Source organism: Penicillium diatomitis (genome assembly GCF_028827545.1).
Source record: "Penicillium diatomitis strain IBT 30728 chromosome Unknown utg000005l_segment0_segment0, whole genome shotgun sequence".
In the NCBI taxonomy this organism is placed as follows: Eukaryota; Fungi; Ascomycota; class Eurotiomycetes; order Eurotiales; family Aspergillaceae; genus Penicillium; species Penicillium diatomitis.
Genome location: NW_026623177.1, coordinates 1,021,073 through 1,044,842, shown reverse-complemented (window position 1 = coordinate 1,044,842; position 23,770 = coordinate 1,021,073). Strand labels below are relative to the sequence as shown.

General features: G+C 51.1%; 9 protein-coding genes across 9 annotated transcripts; 6 read left to right on the top strand and 3 right to left on the bottom strand.

Moving 5' to 3' along the window:
* Positions 1–875: 875 nt before the first annotated feature.
* Positions 876–4,274, bottom strand: N7539_004994 (ATP-dependent RNA helicase MTR4; the record flags this gene model as incomplete). The annotated part of the gene is made up of 3 exons (XM_056934596.1): positions 876–1,056; positions 1,123–1,688; positions 1,770–4,274. 3 exons carry the CDS (start codon positions 4,272–4,274, stop codon positions 876–878), a joined length of 3,252 nt encoding a protein of 1,083 aa, XP_056789790.1.
* Positions 4,275–4,605: 331 nt separating this feature from the next.
* Positions 4,606–4,972, top strand: N7539_004993 (cytochrome c oxidase VIIc family protein; the record flags this gene model as incomplete). Its single annotated transcript, XM_056934595.1, has 3 exons — positions 4,606–4,780; positions 4,853–4,885; positions 4,947–4,972. 3 exons carry the CDS (start codon positions 4,606–4,608, stop codon positions 4,970–4,972), a joined length of 234 nt encoding a protein of 77 aa, XP_056789789.1.
* A 485-nt stretch (positions 4,973–5,457) lies between these two features.
* Positions 5,458–9,750, top strand: N7539_004992 (Elongator subunit IKI3; the record flags this gene model as incomplete). Its single annotated transcript, XM_056934594.1, has 8 exons — positions 5,458–6,184; positions 6,246–7,246; positions 7,301–7,454; positions 7,507–7,849; positions 7,907–8,160; positions 8,215–8,348; positions 8,402–8,681; positions 8,738–9,750. 8 exons carry the CDS (start codon positions 5,458–5,460, stop codon positions 9,748–9,750), a joined length of 3,906 nt encoding a protein of 1,301 aa, XP_056789788.1.
* A 1,345-nt stretch (positions 9,751–11,095) lies between these two features.
* Positions 11,096–13,560, top strand: N7539_004991 (S53 family peptidase; the record flags this gene model as incomplete). The annotated part of the gene is made up of 8 exons (XM_056934593.1): positions 11,096–11,149; positions 11,206–11,402; positions 11,463–11,726; positions 11,786–12,253; positions 12,320–12,437; positions 12,488–12,578; positions 12,631–13,262; positions 13,345–13,560. The coding sequence occupies 8 exons, from the start codon at positions 11,096–11,098 to the stop codon at positions 13,558–13,560; spliced, it is 2,040 nt and encodes a 679-aa protein (XP_056789787.1).
* A 2,738-nt stretch (positions 13,561–16,298) lies between these two features.
* N7539_004990 (anthrone oxygenase family protein) lies at positions 16,299–16,973 on the top strand (the record flags this gene model as incomplete). Its single annotated transcript, XM_056934592.1, has 2 exons — positions 16,299–16,371; positions 16,525–16,973. 2 exons carry the CDS (start codon positions 16,299–16,301, stop codon positions 16,971–16,973), a joined length of 522 nt encoding a protein of 173 aa, XP_056789786.1.
* Positions 16,974–17,289: 316 nt separating this feature from the next.
* On the bottom strand, positions 17,290–18,589 carry mvd1 (diphosphomevalonate decarboxylase MVD1; the record flags this gene model as incomplete). Its single annotated transcript, XM_056934591.1, has 2 exons — positions 17,290–18,433; positions 18,519–18,589. 2 exons carry the CDS (start codon positions 18,587–18,589, stop codon positions 17,290–17,292), a joined length of 1,215 nt encoding a protein of 404 aa, XP_056789785.1.
* A 241-nt stretch (positions 18,590–18,830) lies between these two features.
* N7539_004988 (cytochrome c1 heme lyase CYT2) lies at positions 18,831–19,715 on the top strand (the record flags this gene model as incomplete). The annotated part of the gene is made up of 1 exon (XM_056934590.1): positions 18,831–19,715. One exon carries the CDS (start codon positions 18,831–18,833, stop codon positions 19,713–19,715), a length of 885 nt encoding a protein of 294 aa, XP_056789784.1.
* A 349-nt stretch (positions 19,716–20,064) lies between these two features.
* On the bottom strand, positions 20,065–20,934 carry N7539_004987 (SNAP receptor PEP12; the record flags this gene model as incomplete). The annotated part of the gene is made up of 2 exons (XM_056934589.1): positions 20,065–20,580; positions 20,638–20,934. 2 exons carry the CDS (start codon positions 20,932–20,934, stop codon positions 20,065–20,067), a joined length of 813 nt encoding a protein of 270 aa, XP_056789783.1.
* Positions 20,935–21,372: 438 nt separating this feature from the next.
* N7539_004986 (nucleoporin NDC1) lies at positions 21,373–23,488 on the top strand (the record flags this gene model as incomplete). The annotated part of the gene is made up of 5 exons (XM_056934588.1): positions 21,373–21,508; positions 21,589–21,856; positions 21,915–22,080; positions 22,122–23,311; positions 23,365–23,488. 5 exons carry the CDS (start codon positions 21,373–21,375, stop codon positions 23,486–23,488), a joined length of 1,884 nt encoding a protein of 627 aa, XP_056789782.1.
* Between the last annotated feature and the right edge of the window lie 282 nt (positions 23,489–23,770).

Below are 23,770 nucleotides of genomic sequence, written 5' to 3'. Positions count from 1 at the left end.
GATCAGAGACCGGGACCTGGACTTGCAGGTTCTGTATAGCAGCTCACACGACAAAATCCACGCAGGGAAGAGAAAGACGTCGGGGCCAGGTGTATTAGGGAAGCCTTAGCAGGGATCAGAGGTGGGGAGAAAGAAGGGTAGAGAAGCCTAAGAAGCGGTGGAGAAAGAAAGGTCGTTGCGGGCGGCAACACAGTCCCGCTGCGCAGGATTTTGAATGACTCCTCCACGTTACTTTTTGGGAGGTAGTGGTACCGTAGTTGCAACCTCCAGCTTTGCGCTGAATTTTCCTGATCACCTAGTCTCCGGCCTTACATAAGAATGTTCATTGATGTCGGGTATCGATGGAAAGAATGAATAATAATAGAATGTTTCTTTATATAAGACATAAAAAGGGGCCTTCGCTCTTGCGGCAAGGTACTTCTGGTCTTCCTCCTATGAAAGTCAAAATTCCAGTCCTAACAATCCGACCTCCCGGCGGTGCTTCGAGAGGGTAAAAAGAGAGGAAGACAGCCAGTCGAAGATGACTACATACAATGAGGTAGTTCTGACAGCGTAATACTTGACTTGGAACAATGACCACTGGAAGAGAGTCACACTGTTTGCAGGCCCATCATGTGGGTTGTAGGTAACTACCTACCTACTTACCTACTACCTACTACCTAGTGGTAACCTACTAGTACTAACGTTACTTACTAACTTGGTAACTGGTTGGAGTCAGTTTACCGTCATTTTTACCAGATATGCAAAGTCAACTGATCTGGGAGCTAACGTCTCAAAAGGGGGAATAATCTTTATTCATACAATGCTTCGCTTTTAATCCGTTCATCAATCAAACAGAAAATAAACCAGTGAGGATAACGCCCATAACATCATATCTACAGATAGAGGGACTGAGCGGCCACAATGTCACGGCGGACCTTGGTCAGCGCCTCTTCGAACTTGATCTCCAGGTCCTCACTGCCCATTACCTTGGCACCCTGCGCCATCTGACGCAGGCACTCTTCCAGCCGGCGGAAGACACGGATAAGACTACCTTCGTAGACGTCCGTCATTTTGCTAAATACTAAGGTTAGCTTAGGTTCATATTGTTTCCCAAACGATTGCCGGGTAGTAAAAGCTTACCAAATCTCGGCGAAGGACTTTCCATGTGCCCAATCGTACACGACTTCCATCAACTCCCAGTGGAAGCTCTGGACGTATTCGTCCTCGTTGACAGCCATTTTTGACTCCTGGGATACCTTGGCGATGATTCGTGCTTGGGACTGAATCTCCTTGAGCGGCTTCGCAAGCTCGTCTTTGGTCAACGGAGGAGCTTCCTTAACTTTCTCCTCGAATACAAAGACGCTGATCACAGCTGCCACCTGCTCGGGGGTAAGATTGTTGAAGAAGCCGTTGAAAAGCAACTCAGCAAGCATCAGCTCATCACCAGTGCTAAGCTCACATGCGACACGAGCCTTCGGCTGAACAACTTCCGCCTCGTTGATGAAGCCGAACCGGCGAAGCACACGCTTGCGGCACTTCAACTCGTCCAATTGCATGATCGACATCGCCTCGCTAATCTTCTTCTTGGTCGACTTGATCTCATTCGTCAGATTAACTTTAGCCACGTATTGGTCATACAATTCGGGCAGTCGAGGGGAATGGTGGAGGGGATTTCCCAATAGGCGGGATTCTAGAACTTCGATTTTCTGTAGTAGAGTGTTAATCTTCATAGAATTCACACCTGCCATACAAAAGACAAGAAATATGTGAGAATGAGTCAGACTTACTCGCAGCAGCTTTTTGAACGAATCGTCCTTGATTTTCATGTCCTCTACGGGATCGATTGAAGGTAAGCCATCGGGGAATCGACGAAGAACTTCATCCACATGGTCACCCACACTCTTTCTGGAGTTGGTGCTCTTCATTTCCTTGGGCATGGAGATGGCAGCGGAACTGATGTTGTGGATGCAGGAAAGTACAACGGGAACCACCTCAAATCGGCTTGATTCTCCAGGTTGAGCTGGGTGGATGCCAGAGGGCAGGTCTTGGAAAGTCTTTGTGGCAACGGATTGTCCCTCTGCGATCTTTAAGAGAACGTCGACAACCCATTCCTTATGCGGCTCGATCGGCTCTTTGGAATTATTACCCGGTTTTCGTTGGGATGTTTTGACGACGGCGCCCCATCCGAAATCGCGGCCCTGGTACTTGATTTGAACCAGGCGACCGGGCTTCAGATATGGGCGGCAGTGGTCAGGATGAGTGAAAACGGCACGAACGTCATCGGCAAAGGTGTCGAGCTGGGTACGGAGGTCGTAATATTCCCTGATGGTGCCCTCGTCAGAGATGACCATTTGTGTCTTCTTGATCTCCATCTCACGAAGGGATGCCTCCAAGGAAGCAATGTCGCCTGTATTTTGGAATTGCTTGAAGCACCTCTCAAGCATGAACTCGGGAGAAATGCCTTCAACTCTCATGAGGTTGAGAATCATATTGTATCCCAGGTGGAAGGCCGAGTTCAATCGGTCTTGCTCACCACGCACAATCTCCTTGGCTACCGCAGGGTCCATCTCTTCACCAACCATCATAATGACAATGCCTCGATCGTCAAGACCTCTACGACCGGCGCGTCCTGACATCTGAATAAACTCTGATGGAGTGACCCATCGCTGGCTGGTACCGTCGAATTTGCGAACACTTGTAAAGACCACAGTTTTCGCAGGCATGTTCAAACCAATCGAGAAAGTCTCCGTGGCAAACAGTACTTTAATCAGACCTTCTTGGAAGAGAATCTCGATAGTCTCTTTGAGGATAGGAAGAAGACCGGAGTGGTGGATACCAACACCTCTGCGGAGCAAAGGCAAGAGATTGTTGATCTGAGGTAACATTCGGTCCTCTGGCGACAACATCTCCATGGCACTGTCGAAAACCTTTTGCACCATCTCCTTCTCCGAATCATCATTGAAGGCCAGGTTCTTCAACTGCAAAGCGCCACTTTCGCACTCTCTCTTGCTGAAGCTGAAGACAATAACTGGGTTCAACTTCTTCATGATGATCATTTTCACAATTTTGAAAATGTCAGACAGTTCTTTCTCCCCACCCTTGTTGATGGACTTGTCTTTCCCTTTGCCCTTCCGCTTCGCCAAAGCATTGGCGGGATCCTCACCCTTCTTGTCTGCGATAGAGCCCATGGCCTTTTGGAAATTCTCTTCGCGGAAGACGCCGTTCTCGTCAACGACAAGATGAATACCGTCAGCACCAGCCGGATGGAAGTAGTGCTGGAGTGGGGTTGGACGGTAATTTGTGTAGACGACGTGACAAGGTTGGTTGTGCATCTTGACGACCCATTCGGCAAATTGCATGGCATTGGGAATTGTGGCCGAGAGAAAGACATATCGAACCTTGTCAGGAAGTAGGATGATGGTCTCTTCCCAAACGACACCACGATTTAAATCGCGCATGTAGTGGATCTCATCGAAAACGACCCATCCAACTTCTCGCATGATTTCCGATCCACGATACAACATGGAGCGAAGGATCTCAGTCGTCATAACGAGACATGTGGCTGTTGGATTGATGGTAACGTCACCCGTCATGAGTCCGACGTCGCCAAATTCAGCAGCGAACTCGCGGTACTTCTGGTTACTCAGAGCCTTGATCGGACTGGTGTAAATGACACGCTGGTTCTTTTTCAGACTTTGCGCAATTGCATATTCTGCAACAACAGTTTTTCCGGCACTAGTGTGAGCCGATACCAACACACTCTCCTCGCGCTGGATGGCGTTAACCGCAAGTTGCTGAAATGGATCGAGTGTGAAGGACCATGTCTTCGCTGGTTCCTCAGGCTGCTTGTGTTGCGAAAGAGGAACGTAAGGGTAATCTGGTGGAATCGCCACTTGATGGCGCACTTGGTGGGACACTTTAATTGAGGTCTCATTTGGGCTGCCTTGGAGGCCGGCGGCGGCCGCGATTTCTTGCTCTTGTTCGGTTTCAAAAGAATCGGCGACAACGGGTTGCGGTGCTTCGTCAAGTCGAAGACGCTTTGTTTCAGGCTGGTCCTTATCGGCAGGAGGCGACGCGGGTGTGGGCGCTGGAGAGGCATTATCGGCACCAGGTGCCTCCGACATGGTCACATCCTCCATGGCTTCTGCCGCAACGCCGTTTTGCTTGACATCGCCATTAGCAGCACGCTTCTTCAATTTGTCTTTTTTGTCTTTTTTGACACGCTTCGGGGGCGCACCCGTGGCCGCGCCGGCCTTGGGCTGGTCGTCAAAGACGTCGAAAAGCTCGTCCATCACTGATGTCGAAAATGACGGCGGACCCAAAGAAGTCAAAGCATAGATGAAGCAGGTCTGGGACTTTTTTTTGCGCTGGGAAACTCGTTCCCCCCTTCAGGCAGGCGGTGTCGATGGAGACTTGCTTTGCTCGGCGGGCAAGCCCGCTCTCATGTGATTCTTCAATATCACGTGACTGAATCCCCATCCAAGCCGCACCTTACGATGGCTTTTGGCTTCGCCCGTCTAAATCCGGTTGCTCACTCACTACGTCTATCTCTCAAGGTATGCACCATTCTTTTCCACGGCTCAATTCATCGTCTCGCTCAATTACTGACTCGACCACTCGAAGATGTACGCCTCTTCAGTCGTCCGCGCCCGTATGGCCAACGTTGTTGCCCGTCGTGGCTTCTCCACCACTCGTGCTCAGCTCGGCAGCCCCTACCACTATGCTGAGGGTCCTCGCACCAACATTCCCTTCAACCCTCTGACCAAGCACTTCTTCTGGCGCTACTGGGCTTTCATGGGTACGTGGTCCATGAGTCCCCGGCAATAGGCTCGGCATCTTGATGTCCAGACTAACATACGATGTTCCCTAGTCACTGGCTTCGGTGCTCCTTTCGCTATCGCTGGTATGCTTCCATCTGGCCCCGTTAACCACGCAGCCGACTCTAACGATATGACACAATCTAGTCTGGCAGACCTACAAGACCAAATAAGCTGCTTCGCCGACATCCCTCCTCAGTTTCGCGGTCGATCGATGGCTGGGAAATCAGGCAGCAACTCCGAAATGCGGTTCAGTACTTGTGAAATTATATGTACAAAGCTAGAGGACAAATTCAGATCTCTTACACCCCAAATTGATTGATTCCCTTACTCTGTAGCCTTGTCAGGAGCGTAGTGCGTCGCGTTAACAAACGTGAAATTTGGATGAAGTCATTGGCCGGGCGGGCTGCGGAAAATCAAAAATCTTTGGTACATCGGGACATAATTTCACGGCTTTGCGGAGTCACCACCGCCGACGGACATGCGATCCACCGCGTGTCAATTTTCTCTTTGATCAAAGCGATAAGTGGAATTTTTGACGACCGCGGTGCACGTCGCACGATATCAAGGCTTTCGCAATTGGCACCTGTTGTTGCATGGCGGGGTAGACATTGCACAATTGGGTAAGAGTGAGAAAAAGTGATATCGGCCGCTCAAAATGCGTAACCTCAGAAATGTGCGCCTCGAGGAGACGCACATCGAAAGCGCCCTTCCTTTGACAGCTACCGCATGGGATACCGCATCGGAATCTATCATATGCACTTTTGGCCCAACAGCAGAAAACCCGGTCATCGAGCTGCGACGGAAGCGTCCTGAAGACACTTCTTCGCAGCCTTTGAGCCGTGATGCGCTAGAATGTATTGCATCGTGGGATGCACCATGCCCCTTGCCTGACCTCTCGTCCGATCGGGTGCTTTCTCTGCAATATTTTGCCGACAATTTGACGGCTTGTCTAGTTTTGGAGGGAGGTGACATTATTCTCGTCCGCGAGGAGCCTCTTCCCGGGGAGGACAAGATTGAAATTCTCGGCTCAGTTGATGTTGGGATCACCGCAGCGGCCTGGTCGCCCGACGAAGAACTCCTGGCTATCACCACAAGAGCTCGAACGCTCCTGTACATGACGCGAGAATTCGAGAATGTGGCTGAGATCACATTCTCCCCGGAGGATCTCAAAGCCTCACAGCATGTTTCTGTCGGGTGGGGAAAACGAGAAACTCAATTCCAGGGCAAACGAGCCAAGGCCATGCGAGACCCGACTGTTCCAGAAAAGGTGGACGAAGGCACGTTGAGCAGCAAAGATGATGGTCAGACCAACATCACCTGGCGAGGCGATGGTGCCTACGTTGCAGTGAACACCGTTGATGAAGGTGCTCGCCGCGTCATTCGTGTTTACTCCCCGCGAGGGCACGCTTGATAGTGTCAGTGAGCCTGTCAATGGACTTGAAGGGGCTTTGAGCTGGCGTCCTTCCGGAAACCTCATTGCGGGAATTCAGCGACTGGACGACCGCATTGACGTTGTCTTTTTTGAAAGAAACGGTCTTCGCCATGGGCAGTTTACTTTGCGGTTGACGACCGAAGAACGGGAAAGTTGGGCATCAAGTATTCATCTTTCCTGGAATATTGACTCCACCGTTCTTGCAGTCCGGTTCATCGATAGGGTTCAGCTCTGGACGACAGGAAACTACCATTGGTACCTCAAGCAGGATTTACCTCTGACGATTGATTCTGCCAGCCGTCTTCCGTTCTCGTTCAAGTGGCATCAGGAGAAGGCATTGCAACTGGTCGTCGGAACTTCACTGTCATTGCTAGACGTGGATTATGTGTTCGACATTCATCATGGCTCCACCACCGTTCCAGACGACGTCGGCGCCGTCGCAGTCATCGATGGAAAGACTTTGAAGCTTACTCCGCTCCGGTTAGCGGGTATTCCGCCCCCGATGGCGCATAACGAGCTCGAGCTGGACTCCAACGTGATTGACGTGGCTTTCAGTAAATCTGGCACACGCATGGCAGTTTTGATGGGCAACAGATTTTCTGTCTTCTTGTGGTCGTTGAAGACTCGTCCGGTGCCTATACCAATACTGGAATCAAGCCATCCGCTTTCAGATCTCACGCAAAGCCGCCCGCGACAGATTGCTTTTGTCAATGAGACTGAGGTTTTTGTTTTGTACAACTCCTCGGGAACCAGCTGTATTGCGCGCACGGCTCTTGAGACACGAGACACTCGAGTCATTTATCAGACTCAGGAAACCGAGGAGCTGCGCACTATTTTCGCTGGCTTGGGTCATCCTGCTCTTTGGTTCTCCCATTCCTCACGACCTGAGAACACTCTGAGCTATTCCGCCTTGAACATTGATCATCTAGACGACATCATGTCTGCTCGCTGGACAGAAAGTCCTTCGGCCGAAACGCATTGGGCTCGCGCCGTATCACTATCTTCCGGAAAGGTAAAGCTACTGACTTGGAAGATTTGTCGTCATCTCACTAATCATATTCGACAGAATCTCTTGGTATCTCTGACAAGGACCGGTGTATTGTATGCCAACAGGCGGGCGCTCGCAAAAAACTGTACTTCGTTCTTGCTCACGCCTACCCATCTGCTTTTCACCACTTCCCAGCATTTGTTAAAGTTTGTTCATCTCAAGAACGCGGAAGGTATGTTGCATCAACTCATGAATTACTGTCTCCGTGCTAACCGAGGTTGCAGGTATGGAGGTTCCGAAGGACACACCAGAAACTGACGAAAGATGTCGAAGCATAGAGCGTGGATCGAAGCTGGTCTGCGTGATGCCATCGATCTTTGCCGTCGTACTTCAAGCTCCCCGAGGCAACATTGAAACAGTCTTCCCGCGGGCATTGGTCCTGGCTGGTATTCGAACATTCATTGACCGAAAGAACTATCGAGCGGCGTTCCTTGCGTGTCGCAGTCAGATGGTAGACATGAACATCCTCCATGACTATGCCTCAGGACAGTTCATGGAGAGTATTCAGCTGTTTATCGAACAGGTCAAAAAGGTAGATTTCATCGACGACTTCCTCTCGCGTCTCAAGTAAGTCGGTCCAACGCCTTGCCATATTCACCACGGTGTACTGAATCGAGGCTGTAGGGAGGAGGATGTATCGCAAACACTCTACAAGGATACACTCAAGGTCTCCGAGCCTGAGTCTACAACCGCTCCTACAGCACTGTCTTCGCATCGCTCGGTTGGCAGATCTGGAAAAGTCAACGCGATCTGTGATGCGTTCCTTCAAGTTCTCCAGACTCGGGTTGACACTAATTTGCAAAATTTGGTGACCGCACATGTTTGCAAGGACCCGCCTGATCTTGAAGCCGGCTTGAAACTTGTTGCTAATCTTAGGAGTAAGTCTTTCTCGACATATGTTGAGAGTCCGGACTGCTGACATTCGACGCCAGCTCAAAACCTGGAGCAAGCGCAGGACGCCATCGAACATATGTGCTTTTTGACTGACGCAAACCATCTATACTCCCATGCTCTGGGCTTGTACGATCTGGAGCTTACCCTTCTGGTTGCTCAACAAGCTCAAATGGTAAGGTCGAATACGGCTGGCTCTTCCATTGAGAACTTACTCACAATTTACAGGACCCCCGGGAATACTTGCCTTTCCTTCGAAAGTTGCAAAATTTGCCAGAGACACGTCGTCAATTTGAGATTGATAATCACCTCTCGCGATTCGACAAGGCGCTCAAACATCTATTTGTTTTGGGTGCTCACGACGAGATCCGAGCTTTCACAACCAGACACAGCTTGTACAAAGAAGCTCTGGAAGTTTATAAGTACTCGCCCGAACAGCTGCGTGAGATTACTCGTATCTACGCGGACTACTTGCAAAATGACTCGAAGCACAAAGATGCGGCCATCGGTAAGTGTACCTTCACGTCTACATTTGCGAACAACCGTCTCTGACCGTTCCCTCAGCCTACGAGTCGCTCGGTGTCTATGAGGAGGCTTATAAATGCTATAACCTTGCCCATATGTGGCGCGAGTCTCTGTACTGCGCCATGTCGGCTTCATTGCCTGAAGAAGAGCTGAAAGCCTTTACCAACGAGTTGGCAACAGCCCTAGTTGATGAAGCTCGAGACTATGTCGCAGCCGCCACCATCTACGCAGAGCATCTGCATGACGTGCTGACTGCCGCTCAGCTTCTGTGCCGCGGGTCCAAGTTTGCCGACGCAGCCCGGCTACTGACCTTGCATGGCAAGCGTGAGATGGTCGAAGACATCGTGGACACTGGTCTCGCTGAGGCCATGGGCTCCATGACGGATCTCCTTGCCGACTGTAAGGCACAACTCAATGCTCAAGTGCCTCGAGTTCGTGAGTTGAGACAACTCCGTGCCGCTGATCCCTTGGCCTTCTTCGGAGGCGATCCCACCGGTGGCGAAGGCGGCGTCGACATTCCTGACAATGTGTCTCTTGCACCCACTGAGGCGACAACCTTGGCTGGCCGTACTATGTTCACCAGATACACTGGCAAGACGTCCTCGTCCCGCGTGACTTCGCGTACGCGCCGTCGCGAGGAACGCAAGCGTGCCAAGGGCAAAAAGGGCACCGTCTACGAAGAAGAATATCTCGTCAACAGCATCCGACGCCTTATCGAGCGTGTCAACTCAACCGTATCTGAAGCCGAGGCTTTGGTCGATGCGCTCTTGCGGCGTGGCATGCGTGAGCGTGCTGCCGCGGTCGAGAAAGCGCTTGCAGATGTGGTGACCTTGTGTGCGGATTGTCGCGACGATGTCTTCGAGGTGACTCAGGCTACTTCGAATCGGAACCACGAGACTGACGATCTCGCGGAGGAAGAAGCTAACCTGCCGCGGCCCACAGGAGGCTCAGCAGTTCTGGCCGAAAGCATTGGAATCACGCTGGGCGGAGCTGGACGCATGAAGGAACCTCCTACGGTCAAGCCCATAAGCAAGTCTTCTCTCCTAGTTTAGTTTACCCCAAATTGAGCTCGGGCCTCGCCAACACATAATACCTCCTGCACCGATATTCGGTCGAGCTCGTGACCCATTGTTATAATTGCAACAGCTCTCTTCTCCACCACAAGGTTTGATTCTCTTGTTCACGGATCCCTTGAGAGCAAATCTATTCAGCCGATCGCAGCCAACGAAATGTCTATGGAAAACTATGGCGAACAAAGGCTCATTCGCCGTGTACTCAGTGGCCTGTGGAAGCCCGTAGACGGTCAGTCGAAGAGGCACAGGGCTGATTCTCCCCTGGCTGGGCCCAAGCTGTGGCTCGATTTTTGAGATTATACTCCGATGTTCCATGCCCAGAAGGCCTGAATTGGCCTCCTAAATCGAGACATGTCTAATGCAACATCTGGGCTTTCATTTACCGCGGACTCCGGACTACCAGGGCTATTGCGAGATCCTCGTCTACCTTCAGACGAGCCCTTTGTTGATCCGTCGCCTGAATGTTAAGCTTTTCTTCGTAAATGCGACTTTGTCCAAGTTCTTCATATCTTCACCAATCAACATCCATAGCTAAGAGGAGCCAGTCGCTGGAATAACTTTATCACGGCATCCTAGCGTGCCCACAAGTTCTGATAGGAAACAACGCCCGTGACGAGCAACGATATACAGTCCAATTGCAGTAGTATCCATCTCCGCGGGTGTCCCGCTCCCGTCGGGCTTCCGCCTGAGACGGTATCGGTCTTCCGTGTCAATTGCCGAGTTGGGCAAGCTTGCGTTTCCCCCGCTCGCTCGCTCCTCCACGATAACACAGACCACGGTCTCATCCTTCGCAATGGCTGTAGGTTGCAACTGGAAGCATTTAAACTACGTTGCGAGCAGGGAGATTGATTGCCGATCCAACCAGGTGCATGCATACTGCCGCAAATCATATCCCCGGTCGAGCTGGTCATGAATTGTCAAGAGACATCTTGACAAGTTGACATAGTGCGCTGACCAGAGTGCTCAACAAGCCCGTGAACTCTAATGGTGAAATTGCCTTATCATCGGAACAATCCTCACGCCTTCGAAGACCCGCTTCAAATGAAGACAGTCCAATTTCCAAGTGGATATGTCTTCCTCGAAAGACATGCGCCCCGCATCCAAGTGCTTAGCTTGAATTGTTCCAGCGATGCGCCACGCATTAGTGCCGAATTGACGAGATGCTGCCGATACATGTACATGTGTATCGCATTGTGGGGATCTCAGAAAAGCCATTTCGTGACAAGGCCAATGACCTCGCGCGTCGGGAGATTGTCTGTTTCTCCTACGCGCACTGTAAGGGGATCAACATGTCCATGCACCATTTTGCAATTTGCTTGACACGATGCCGCTTGACCCGCAGGCTTTCTATTTCAAGCGGGCCATGCCCATGCTTGAGGTGCCGATCTACAGCAGTTCCTGTTTCGTTGCGAGATCGCTATGCTGCTACGCCAGGTGTACCTTACATTGGCAATTGCGGCCCTCTCTGAGGCCGTGCCGGCGCCTATCAAGCATGTCTTGCACGAGAAGCGAGACAAAGCTGCCCTGGACTGGGTGAAGGGTAATCGGGTGGAGAGCGATGCTGTCCTGCCAGTCCGCATTGGATTGTCCCAAAACAACTTGGACAGGGGGTATGACTACTTGATGGAGGTGTACGTATGCCGCTTCCTAGAGATGTGACAATGGATCATATGATTGACGGTATGGTGCAGGGCTCATCCAGATTCCGAGAAATATGGCAAGTATTGGACAGCCGAGGAAGTTCACGATGCCTTTGCGCCTTCGGCCGAGGCTGTGGACGCTGTCCGTGACTGGCTTCATGCTGCTGGCATTGATCCGTCACGGATTGTGCACTCGGACAACAAGGGCTGGCTTGCTTTCGATGCCTATGCTCACGAGGCGGAGAGTCTCTTTAAAACCAAATTCTTTGAGCACAACCACATGAGCAGTGAAAGCACGAAAATTGGTTGTGATGAGTGAGGATACCCTCCGAGAGATAAATCGCCTGCGCCTTCCCAGCTAAGTTATCACACAGGTACCATCTGCCGCAGCACCTTCGGGATCATGTCGACTATGTTACTCCGGGTGTCAAGCTCACCCCGGTGCTTAAGAAACACAAGAAAGCCAAGCGCGCCTCCCAACTCGGCAAAGTCAAGGCCAATGCCGTGGTTGCATCTGAGGTTCACGATGTCTTGATCTCGGAGAAGGCGAAGGGACTCTCTCCGGACCTGCAGCTGTGCGGATATAACATGACACCCACGTGTATCAAAGCACTGTACAAAATTCCCGACGCTACCAAGGCCAACAAGCACAATTCCCTTGGTCTGTATGAGCAGGGTGACTACTTTGCCAAGTCTGACCTAGATCTCTTCTACAAGGAGTATGCTCCATGGGTGCCTCAGGGTACCTACCCGATCCCTGCACTGATTGATGGCGCCAACTTCTCAGTTCCAGCTGGCAGTGCTCTCAATACCGGCGAGTCGGATATCGACATTGATCTGGCGTGAGTAACAAGATCTGATATATGATACGGCAGTCGACAAAGTCTCTAACAACGTGTCACGCACAGTACGGCTCTCATCTATCCACAGACCATCACGCTCTACCAAGTCGATGACCAACTCTATGAGCCGGAGGAAGTCGCTACCACCAACTTGTTCAATACGTTTCTTGATGCACTCGATGGTGTAAGTAGTCCTGAAGTCAGACTTGAATTTTGCAATGCTAATAGGACTAGTCCTACTGCACCTACAGCGCATACGGAGAGACTGGCGATGATCCTAAGATTGACCCTGTCTACCCTGACAATCGACCTGGCGGCTACAAAGGTCGGTTGACTTGAATCAAATGAGTTGAAGAACTTGCTAATCGCCATACCAGGCAAGCTGCAATGTGGAATCTACAAGCCAACCAATGTCATCAGTGCTTCGTATGGCCAGGCCGAAGCAGACCTGCCCCCCAACTACACCAAACGTCAATGCAACGAGTTTATGAAGCTTGGTCTGCAGGGTCACTCCATTCTCTTTGCATCAGGGGACTACGGTGTCGCCTCCTTTGCCGGAGACGGCGGTCCCAATGGTTGCTTGGGCCCCGACCACAAGATCTTCAGCCCGCAATATCCATCCAACTGCCCATACGTGACTTCCGTTGGGGGTACCATGATCTATCCAGACCAGACCGTCAAAGACCCCGAGAGCGTGATGCACGTCAATCTTGGGGGCACTGCATCGAACTTCAGCACTGCTGGTGGATTCTCAAACTATTTTCCGCAGCCTGAATACCAAAAGCGCGCGGTCGAGAAGTATTTCAAAAAGGCCAAGTTGGAATACCCCTATTACTCCGAATTCGAGGTCAACTTCAACACTACGAAGGGACTGTACAACCGCATTGGTCGTGCTTATCCCGATGTAGCGGCTAATGGTGCTCAATTCCGCGCCTACACCGATGGCTTCGATTATCATTACTACGGATCCAGTCTCGCGTCTCCACTGTTTGCCTCCGTCCTCAATCTGGTATGATCTCTCCGCCGCCTGATTCCTTTCTGTATTGTCTTCTTTTGACATGGCTATGGTACTAAATTTTATTACAACTTAGATCAATGAGGAGCGACTTGCAATTGGCAAGGGTCCAGTCGGCTTCGTCAACCCAGTGTTGTATGAGAATCCCCACGTTCTTCACGATATTAAGAATGGCACCAATGCGGGATGTGGCACCTACGGCTTCGCCGCCATTGAAGGATGGGACCCTGCCTCTGGACTTGGAACCCCTGACTACCCCAAGATGAAGAAGCTCTTCCTGGAATTGCCTTAGTCTAGGTGATGGGACTATTAGTTGATGTTTGAACGAGATGAGGTGGACTATCGTGAAGGTGGATTCATCAATGGCCCTCAAGTAGAGCTGCTCCGGTAGACGAGCAAATTTGATGAAACTTACTTGAGAGGTGATGTTACAGTTTCAGGAGAGAAGACCAAGACATACTTTTGTAAGCAACCGACCTGGTGGAAGCCAGTAGTTCTACCACAGTCAGTATGCGGTTCCAAGAGATATTCGTTCCTTCGCAGAACACCGCATCGATCAGGTATCAAGCCTGGTATTTTTGCTTTAAGGATCAACAAGATATTCGTAGCTAAGCCAATGAATCTCCAGGCCCCTTGTCATTCGTTTTGACCCGGTGCTGATCTGAACCCTCGTCTACATCAAAGTCCTTCATAGGGTTGAGCCATTCAAGATTTTGGGTGTTTGCCTGTTTTGTTCACGCACCTTATTACTTTCCTTTCCATCCCGTCCTTTCTGGCCTGCTAACATCAGTATGTATTGACAGATTGTGCGAACTCATCTTGTTCGACAATCACAGGTACTCATGCTTCCTTTTATTCTCACTTTGAGCCGGGCCGTCGACTCTTCTCACAGACCACGACATAGACTTCACCATCAGGACTTTTCCTGGCGCGAATCTCACGTATATCACGTATATCATACCATAACCCTCTTGAGGTCTACGGCATGAGCTCAGCTTGAAAAGCTCAAAGGAATGATACTAAGCGAAACTGTCGCTTTCCAAGGTATCCCAGCGCCTAATGGCCACCTCAATTCAAGTGAGCCACAGGTACAACGTATAAGATACCTGTCCAACCATCACCCTTTCCTTTTCTCGTCTTTATTGCTCTATTATTTTTGGCTCACCCGTTATGACTTGTCTTCCTGTCTCTAATCTTGCTAATCAATCTTTCCACGAAGAAGGTACCGTCAGTCCTCGAATAAATTGGAGCGATACAGGGAGTCTACAAAGAAGAAGAACCAGGGAAGACTGTGTCCAAACGGTCAGGGACAACATGAACGAAGACGCCCTGGCAGAGTCTTTCTACTGTACTGCGGAAGGTTCTTCGGTTACTAAAGATTCCATGCATTATCTCATACGGTTAATATGGAAGAAGACCGATCGAGTGAACACCCGACTCAGGGAGCGACGACACGTCAAGAGCTGGCAATTATCGAGGCAGAGCAGGCAAGAGTCGAGGCAGACTCTAAGAAATTTAGCAGAAGAGTCGCTCTGCTCGAATAATCGACAATCTTTTGTCGTGATGTCGAGTTTCGTGACCGTTCTCATTCCCTGGGAAGACGCACCTGCAGCGATGCAAAATGTCCTTTGAAGCACAAGGAGAAGGCTTTGGCGCAGGATTGAATGAAACAAGACTCTTAATCAGCGAGTTTATGATACCGACTCACCTGAGAATGAGGAACATTGAGCTTTCTTGGCGGTCGGCAAAAGATGAACTGAACTTGATTTCCGTCCACATTGACGAATTATAGGTGGAAAATCGGCCCCGTAGGTCTGGATTTCTCGAGATGACTTCAGAATACCCAGAGCTCTAAGCTCCAGCCCGTTTCTGAAACGTCGCTGGAAGCTCCTCCATCGAAGATTGCAGTGGGAGCCACAAAAGATGGCTTACTCGAGTTAGGGTGATGGCCGTGTTTAACCACGACGGGACTGGAATAGAATCAGATGAGTTGATGCCGAGCTTGCTGGAGGATTAGCACACTGTTCACACCCGGTAATTGCTATTCATTAACCTATCATCCCCTTGAGCTCTCTTGTTGACGCTCTGAAGAACGTAATATGTCTGGGTAACTCTCTAATACGATTTCACCTCCTGAAATACTTAGAACCGAACAAGGATGCAAGAGGTCTCAAAGCCACTCGGGAGCATCATGGACCTACCCGCCCCTTCTCAAAGCGACTCTGTTGAAACGATCTCGAGACCACGACTTGAAAAGATCGAACAGGCATAATCAGGATCGATGTATACAATTTTTCTGTTCTCATTCGCAATGCATTATCAGGAGGCGAGATCTATGGTCAAACTTTGAGAACTGCGCAGAGCTAATCCGAAGCTCGGAAAGGCGGCTCTGCTGAGGCCGACGCGGATGCGCCGCAAAGCCCGCAAAAGCCTTCGAACATCTCTCCTTTTCCTAACACCGACCGTCTCCGAGCTGTACGAACTAAACAAGCTTGTGGGGATGAAATTGAATGATTGTTTCCGGTGCTTCTCGGAGGATCACTCACCCGTTTTGCGCTTTGAGCTTAAACGGCCTCGAAGCTAGGGGCGTCAAAAATACATCTAGCGAAATTCGGTCCTCCTGCGGCATCTAGTCCAAAAAGTCCATGATGAGTCGTGACATACAGCATCCCGAATGTCACAGCACCAGGACCGACCTACTTTACCGACCTATCATCCAGTACAGGTACTTAGTTTCCAACTGCTCGGCAGTCTTCAAGGCAATCTTCAATGACAGAGGAGGATACCCACATGAATGTACTTCCATTCCAGTGCCATTTCCAGCCCAACTTTACCTTCCGAGTCAATGACTCCCGTCTGACGGGCACTGCAGTATTTATACGGCGCAAGATCTCGACCTTGTTCGAATTCTTGGTTTGATTCTGTTCAACCCTTCCTCCTTGCTTTCATTCCGCCTCACTTGGAGGACTTCGCCCAGCCTGGACATTGAGGATTGAAACGAGTCAACGATATCATCCACCATTTTCAACGATGGACTCCTCGGGCTCTCTCGGCCTTGGTTTGGCCCAGGCAATTGGTATCTCCGGTGCAGCGTGGTTATCAGGTAGGTGTAGACTTTTCCTAGTTTGACCTCACTCTCGCTGCTCTTCTTGCGCAATTCCATTCTGGCAGAGGGACGGGATGGCAGGACCCAGATGGAACGGAACCAAAACTCAAGATACCTACCTGTAGACACCCTTGCTAACTTCAAAGTCAGGCAATATCTTCGCATTGAGCATCAACACGGTCGCCGCTCTTCAAGAATCTATTCACGAAGACAAAGTCTCCCCCTCGATCATCGCCAAGCAATGGAGTAGAATGTACGCCAAGGGCAAGACCCAAAACCCGCCCATTGCAGCGGCAGTTGCAGCCTCGTTCTTCTATCTCGCTTGGTCCGCGCCATCAGACACTTTCCCTGCCAACCGGGCGACTCTTTCTCTGTCGGGACTCTACTCGTCCGCAGCGGTGGTCACGCTAGGAATTGTACCTTTCACGTTGCTTGCAATGGTCGGTACCAACAACAGTTTACATCGGCAGGCCAAGTCAGAAGTTGAGGTGCCCGAGGCCGAGACGATGGAGTTGCTAGGAAAGTGGTCGTATCTCAATGTCATACGGGGATGTTTTCCTCTCGTCGGTGCGGTGCTTGGTTTGATGACTCTAGCTTAATATCGAATAATCGGCTCGCAAGGTGGATGAGCATGGGTTGGCGAACTTGAATGTTGGTGGCCTACGAAGTGGTAGCTCGCATTTGATGCAGAGCTCGCTCGAAGGCACAGGATAGATGCGCGGCTGGTTTCATAATATCGTCTCAGGTCCATACCAGTGAAATAGTGAAAATATCTGATAATTGGAAGAAAAAAGACATTCAACCTGGGACCAAATGCATTTTAGCGCTAAGAGAAGCTGGAACAAGGGTATCTTTCGGCTGAATTGGGAACTATGACTATGTATATGTATTAATTGAGGTCGGAAAGCAGAAAATCTAGTTGATGATGGCTTCTCCCTTCTCGGTAACGAGGTGATCCTCAACAGTCACGGGACCCTCCCCAACGCCAGTCAAGATGACACGGCTCACGCCACTCTTCAGCACGTCCAGAACGCGAGTATCGATCTTGTCCAGGGCGACACCGGGAGTGTTCAGCTGGGCCAGAGGCTCGTAGAAAGGACCCTCCCAGCCACTAGCACTGGATCCGAGGATGGCCTTGACAGTACCAGCGACCAGCTCAGAATCCTTCTCCTCATAATAGATCACCGCGTTGGGGCCGGCATCGAATGTGTAGGCAGCCACAGTGCGGCCAACTGCGCGGTTGATGTCATGCACGAGGCGGACTGCCGCGCGAGAGACATCGTTCATATAGAAGATGGGGGGCCAGGAGTCCAGGCATGTGGCATGGAAGGTGTTCGAGTCACGCATAGTGATCTCGGCGAACTTGGGGAAGTCTCGGTCACGGATAGCGGCTTCAATGGCATCCATACGTTCAGGCACGACCGTCTGGGCACGGGTGGCGAAGAGGTCCGAGGTCGCGACGGTGGTCTGCATGCCCTCGGTGCTGGGCACATCCTTCTTCTCTGCGCTGACAACAAGGACCAGAGCCCGCATCTCCGGCCAGTGAGAGGCTGGAGCCACCTCCTCTGCCAAGCTGTCGCTCCCGTCGACTTGCTCGCCAGTGCGCCACGCAACGTAGCCGCCCATGAGCGAGCGGCAGGCAGAGCCTGAGCCTTGACGGGCGATACGGCTCAATTCTTGTGGCGACTGGGGGAGTTGGTAAAGGTTGGCCACTGCACGCACAAGGGCAGCAAACCCAGCAGCGGAACTGGCTAAGCCAGCAGCAGTAGGGAAGTTGTTTTCGGAAACAATTCGGAGGGGGAAGGTGGAAAGCTTGGGAAGCGAAGCGTCGGCATCTTCAAGGGCCTGACGAAGAGAACGTAGGCTTGACAGGCAGGCAAGTGTACGCTTAGAGGACTGGATATCTTGAGGTTTGCCATTCAGGGTCAAGGTATCCTCGGCGGGGTAATCTGCGCTGGCGGAAGCGGTGGTCAAAGTGCGCAGAGACTTTTGTGAGAGTGTCACGGAGAGGGAAGAGTTGGTTGGGAGGTTGAGAGTAGTATCACGCTTGCCCCAGTATCTAGAGACAATTGGAAACTGGTTAATCATTTATACACCAAGAAAAATAAGAGGATTGGAGGGGTAAGAAACGTGGTGAATCATACTTGATGACCGCGATGTTGACAGGAGCAGTGGTCGTGGCCCGGTAAATAGGCGATTGAGCAGCGGACGCCATCTTGACCAGCTAGTGATGTGCGAAGCAAATGGTGCTTTCAATTGAGTCTTCGTCAACAATGCAACAACGATAATAGGGGGGTGAATTACTATCTTTGGAAGGCGAGGCTTATAATGTGGGCCAGGCGGTGAGGGTAAATTGATCAGTCTCCGGATAAACTTCGCCTCGCCGATCAACACCATCGTCTCGATCTTTGGCGGGACATTGCCTGATCTGAGATTTTCTTCAATAAGATTCCACAATGGGCGCCAGCGCAAGTACTCCGTCTGCACCTGCAGAGCCTCCCGCGGCAACATGTCCGGTCGACCATAAAACCCGTGAAATTTGGCTGCAACAGAACGGCGGCAAAGCGCCGCATCCCGCGTCCTCTGCGCCGGCGCAAGACCAAGACTCAGATCAATTTCGACCAAAATCACAACGGCCTTTATCTACAGACCGAGAGATCAGCAGTATACCCCGGGCTGGCACTCCGGCCGCCGCCACAGCTTCTCCCGAAGCCAAGAAAGCATCGCCAACGCCCTACGAATCCTCTCCATATGCTGCCTCCCATGGCGCTCCGTCCAATGCCGAAGCCGAGACCGGTCACGACGAAGCCTCCGGCAATTGGATATATCCATCCGAAAAACAATTCTTCGACGCCTTGATGCGCAAGGGTAATACACCGGGCTCAACATCATCTCCGTCCGAGCTTGCGACATCTGTCGCATCTATTATCCCCATCCATAATGCGGTCAATGAGCGGGCGTGGCAACAGATTCTTGACTGGGAGAACAAGGCACCTTCAACAGACCCCGGTAGCAAGAAGTGCGGAGGTCCCAAACTATATTCCTTCCGAGGTCTCGGAGTTGATCCTCAATTCCTGAGTCCACGTGCTCGCATCAACGGGTGGCTTGGCTATCAGCTTCCATTTGATCGACACGACTGGGTAGTTGAGCGCTGTGGAGGAGAACGGGTCGAGTATGTGATCGACTTCTATCAAGGTAAAACAACCGCCGGTGCGGACAAGCCAGCAGGCCTTGCTGGAAATGCAGGCCCTGGCAAACTGAGCTTCTATCTTGACGTCCGACCGAAATTGAACACCTACGAGGGCTGGAGGATGAGAATGAACAAGTTTGTTGGTTTGTGATTGTGTCAAACCACTCAAGTTGTCGAGCATCAGGTCGAACCGACGAAAATGCCGACATTGTATATTAAATTCACAAAGATGTCAGATCTGACGGATGTACGATACTGTTTTGTGTTTGAATGTGGCAGCTCAAACCCCTAAGGAACAACCGCAACTCCTTATGATTCTGGATAGCGTCCTATGTAGGACACTGGAGGATAAAATAATCATGGAAACGGAAAGCCTCGAACAAGTTGTGAAGGATACAGGCATCGGGGATATCGTGCGTGAATATAGAAACAGCTGGCGGTGCCCTGCAATCAAAAGACAACGCCAAAACAAGTACAGATGATAGAATACCAAAGACATATTATCCAAGGACGACAGCGAGGACGATAATTGTCAAGATAACTGCAAGGATGATCAGCAAGCAGCAGGCCTTGTTGCGCGCATTCTTCTGATAGCGACTGGCACTGCGCAGCTCGGTATTGGCACCCGCTGTGTCTCGAGAAACGTTTTGGACGTTCTCGCTAATGATATCGAGTTGACCACCTTGCTCATGCACAATGTGAGCAACATCCCGGAACAGCTCATTGAGTTCACCAACAGATTGCTCGATATTGCGGATTTCGTTCTCCCGTTCAATGATGAGAGATTCTTGGAAATCGACTTCACTCTGGTTAGCCATTCGAGACTGCTCGAGTTGTTGCTGCTGAAGTTGTACACCCGCCTCATCTGTTGTGTGCTCCCCGTCTTCAATAGCAGAACGTGCTGCGACGGCCGAAGCACGTTGCTTCTCCATAGCTCGACGTTGTACGGTCTGGAACTCATCGAGGCTGGCTTTGAACTCGGATGACAGCTTCTGCTGGGTCCATTTTTGAGATGGCTAGGCGATGAATTGTTAGTCAAGCAAAGGCATGCAGATGAGTTTTGTATAACTCACGTTGACGTCCTCCCATTGCTGGATTTTCTTCAGTCCGTCGCCTACGTCCTTGAAACCTGCTCGCGTCTCCTCCAGGAGATTGTGAACACGCTCGCGCACCCGCTCTGTATCTCTCTTCGTTCCAAGAAGCGCAATCTGATTAGACAGACGAGATATGTTCGAGGTCAATGTAAATAGTTGATCGGATAAGGACTCGGCCAAATGATCGAAGCCGGGGTCGTCACGATAATGCGGGTCTTCGGACCGGCGCATATCAGTAGGCTGCGCTTCCAGAGAGTCCAAACGGTCGAAAGACATGATGGCGAAGCGATTCAGTCAGATAATCAGAGGAGTAGACACGTGGCTGGGGATTTCTTTGCGGACCCAGGTTATGCAGGGACGCCAGGCAGAGATGCACCTTTGGGATCTCCAAACAGCTCCTCACATGACGTACTAGCTGCCGCGCCTAGTCTCACCAGCCACATACCGCCTTGCAGAGCCACTCAGTCTCACGTGACCCAATGTGGCTGGTGTGTTTTGATGCTCAAATTATTTCCATCATGAATCGAGCTTGGTCGCAAGTACCGTCTTTCAAGCCCAGCGAAGCGCGTTCGGTTTCGGGAATCAACGAGGAGATCTCAATTTGGACGCCGACACTTCTGTGCACTCAGTTCTCCTGAGATGCTCGCCTTGAGAGTGCTTTGACCATTCCACCTTTCGTTCTCACCTGTCCTCTACCACATCCCAGCTCCGAAAATGGCTGTCGCATCACAAGTTCGGCCGTACAGGCGCATTCTTACCTCGGCACTGCACCGGCGATTTGTTCATGCATCTGCTCTTTCTCTTCTGGTTTGCTATGTTATCTCCATTGTGATTGGCGACAAGACATCGTGTAAGTGGCTTGCCCGATCTCCCATGAATCACTCACGTTGAATACCTTGAGACTGGCCAGCTAATCCATTGCCCTCCCAGTATTCTGGACATGGTTTCCCATCGGTGCCTGCGGACTGCGCGCAGTCATGATTTTCCTTTCGGTTTTAATGGTATTCGTGCTTCGAGTCAGTCAGATGCACCTAGGCTCGAGGACAACGTCATCTCCGCTCGAAACAGCTAAGCACCTGCTCCCTTTTCAAGTCGCCTACACTTTCGGCTGTTATCTATTCTCCGCTTGGTGGTTCACCGAGCTATATTTGTGGTCCTCTTCCAAGGAAGCGCAATTGGACATTGTGAAACGCGGCCGGTATGAGCAATCAGCCAAGTTGGGCCACCGGAGAAGTTGTCACTAATTCTGGAATCAGATCTCACGAGCGCCCGATCTTGAACGAGAGGCCAATTTACATCCACACATTCCACCTACTGCTAGCTTGTACCCAGGCTTACGTCCACCTCCTCTTCGATTACGACGAAATCTTCGTCCCTATCAGACTGCGATCTACTGACCCCGCCGATGAGCGCACCCACCCGGTGATACCAACATCCAAATACATCAGGAGCGCATTGCCCAGAAAGATAAGATTCGCTTTGGCTTACGCTCTGATGGTGTCGATTGTGGCTCCTTTGCTTTACCTCCTTGTCCTGCGCCAAAGCGCTTGGGCCTTGTCGCTTTACTTCGCGAAACTGTTCTGGAGCTTCTCGCGCTCGGCAGCTCACCCCGAGACTTTTTCCCCCCTGCATTCGGTGCTCTGATCGCGCGATGCTTTATGTCGGGCTTTCTACTGTGTGTTAGCTGGCAATCCGCAAATTTGTTCTTTTCCATTTTCCTGGGCAAGGAACCTTTGAAGCGCGGTCAGCCGCTCACAGCCGATGCGAAGGACCCCAACGCCAGCTTGTTGTCAGGTCTCAAAGCTAAGAAACATATCGTGAAGTCCTTTGCGCTTTGGGAACTGGGCCTCATCAGCCAGCGTCAGCCTGATCGCCGAAAGGCGATCTTTAGTGAAATTGATCGCGAGGGCGGTTCAACATGGAGCCAGATCTTGAGTTGCGCCCAGGAAGAGATTCTGGCCATTGTGAAACGAATTGATGGATACAAGGCGCCCAAGTCCGCGTCTCAGCCCGCTGCTCCGAAAACTGCATCCAAGCCCGAATTGCAAAGCCTGCCGCGATTGACGGATGCACCCCGTGACCAGAACGTCTTTGCAACAGCCCCGAAGGCGACCTCTCGACATGAAATGTTCGGTGAAGCTTTGGGTTCGACAGCGAAAGCGTACGGCCAGTCACCGGACTGGACACCCACTGCTCGGGCTCGTGCCCGTGATGTCTTTGATAAAGCCTCCACTGCCATGCTCAGCCCAGAGCGAAAACAGAAACTTCTTGCCTCCGCCCAAGAGTTGAAACGGCTCACTGGCGGTCCGTCCACCACCACCTATAGGCCCGAGGACGTGCATCCTCTCGTTGTCCAGGTGCTTCGGTGGTTCCCGGTGTTGAAACAGACATACGCTCGACGGGCAACCAGCATTGTTTGCGGATCTCCTGATTCCTCTCTTGGTTCAATTGTCGACGCTGTTGATTCCTTGACACGCTTGCTGATTGCCAGTCTCAACGAAGACCAGTATGGCAAAGTACAAGCTGATGTTCCGTCGGTGATTAATCTTTTCACCCAGACACTAATGACTCTCGACGCGTTCATCTACCAAGGAGGCCTGGACGCACACTGGACCGATATCGATTTCCCCCGTCAAGCAATCTTGAGGCACAGGTAGAAGCGCGGAAGGTCCCCGCAGTTGAATTGATCCTTAACACCTTGCAAAGTGGACTGAGGGACCTACTTGAAGCTTTCAGGCCGTATCTGCGTGATGTCGGTGTTACTGGAAAGAGCCTCCGCCTAGCGAGAGAAGCAGCCGGTATGGCAGAGGATGAGTTGTCTCAGTCGTAATCATTCTCCTCACGAATTTCCGTGATCTTTGGAGGTGGCTTTTCTCGTTCCTTGGTCCTTGTTCTTGTTCTGAGTACTACATATTTTCCCGTGGCGTTGGTCTCAAAAGGACTACGAGTGCATGGTTTGGCGTTGTCTCATTTCGAATCAAATATGAATACCCTTCAGTATCTGGAAAATCAGGCATCAAGTCCAATGCTCTGCTCCTTTAGAATCTTCCTCACAGACACTTTTGGAACAGCGTGTGATCTGGGCTCCGTAGGTTGATCACATGACCCTTCT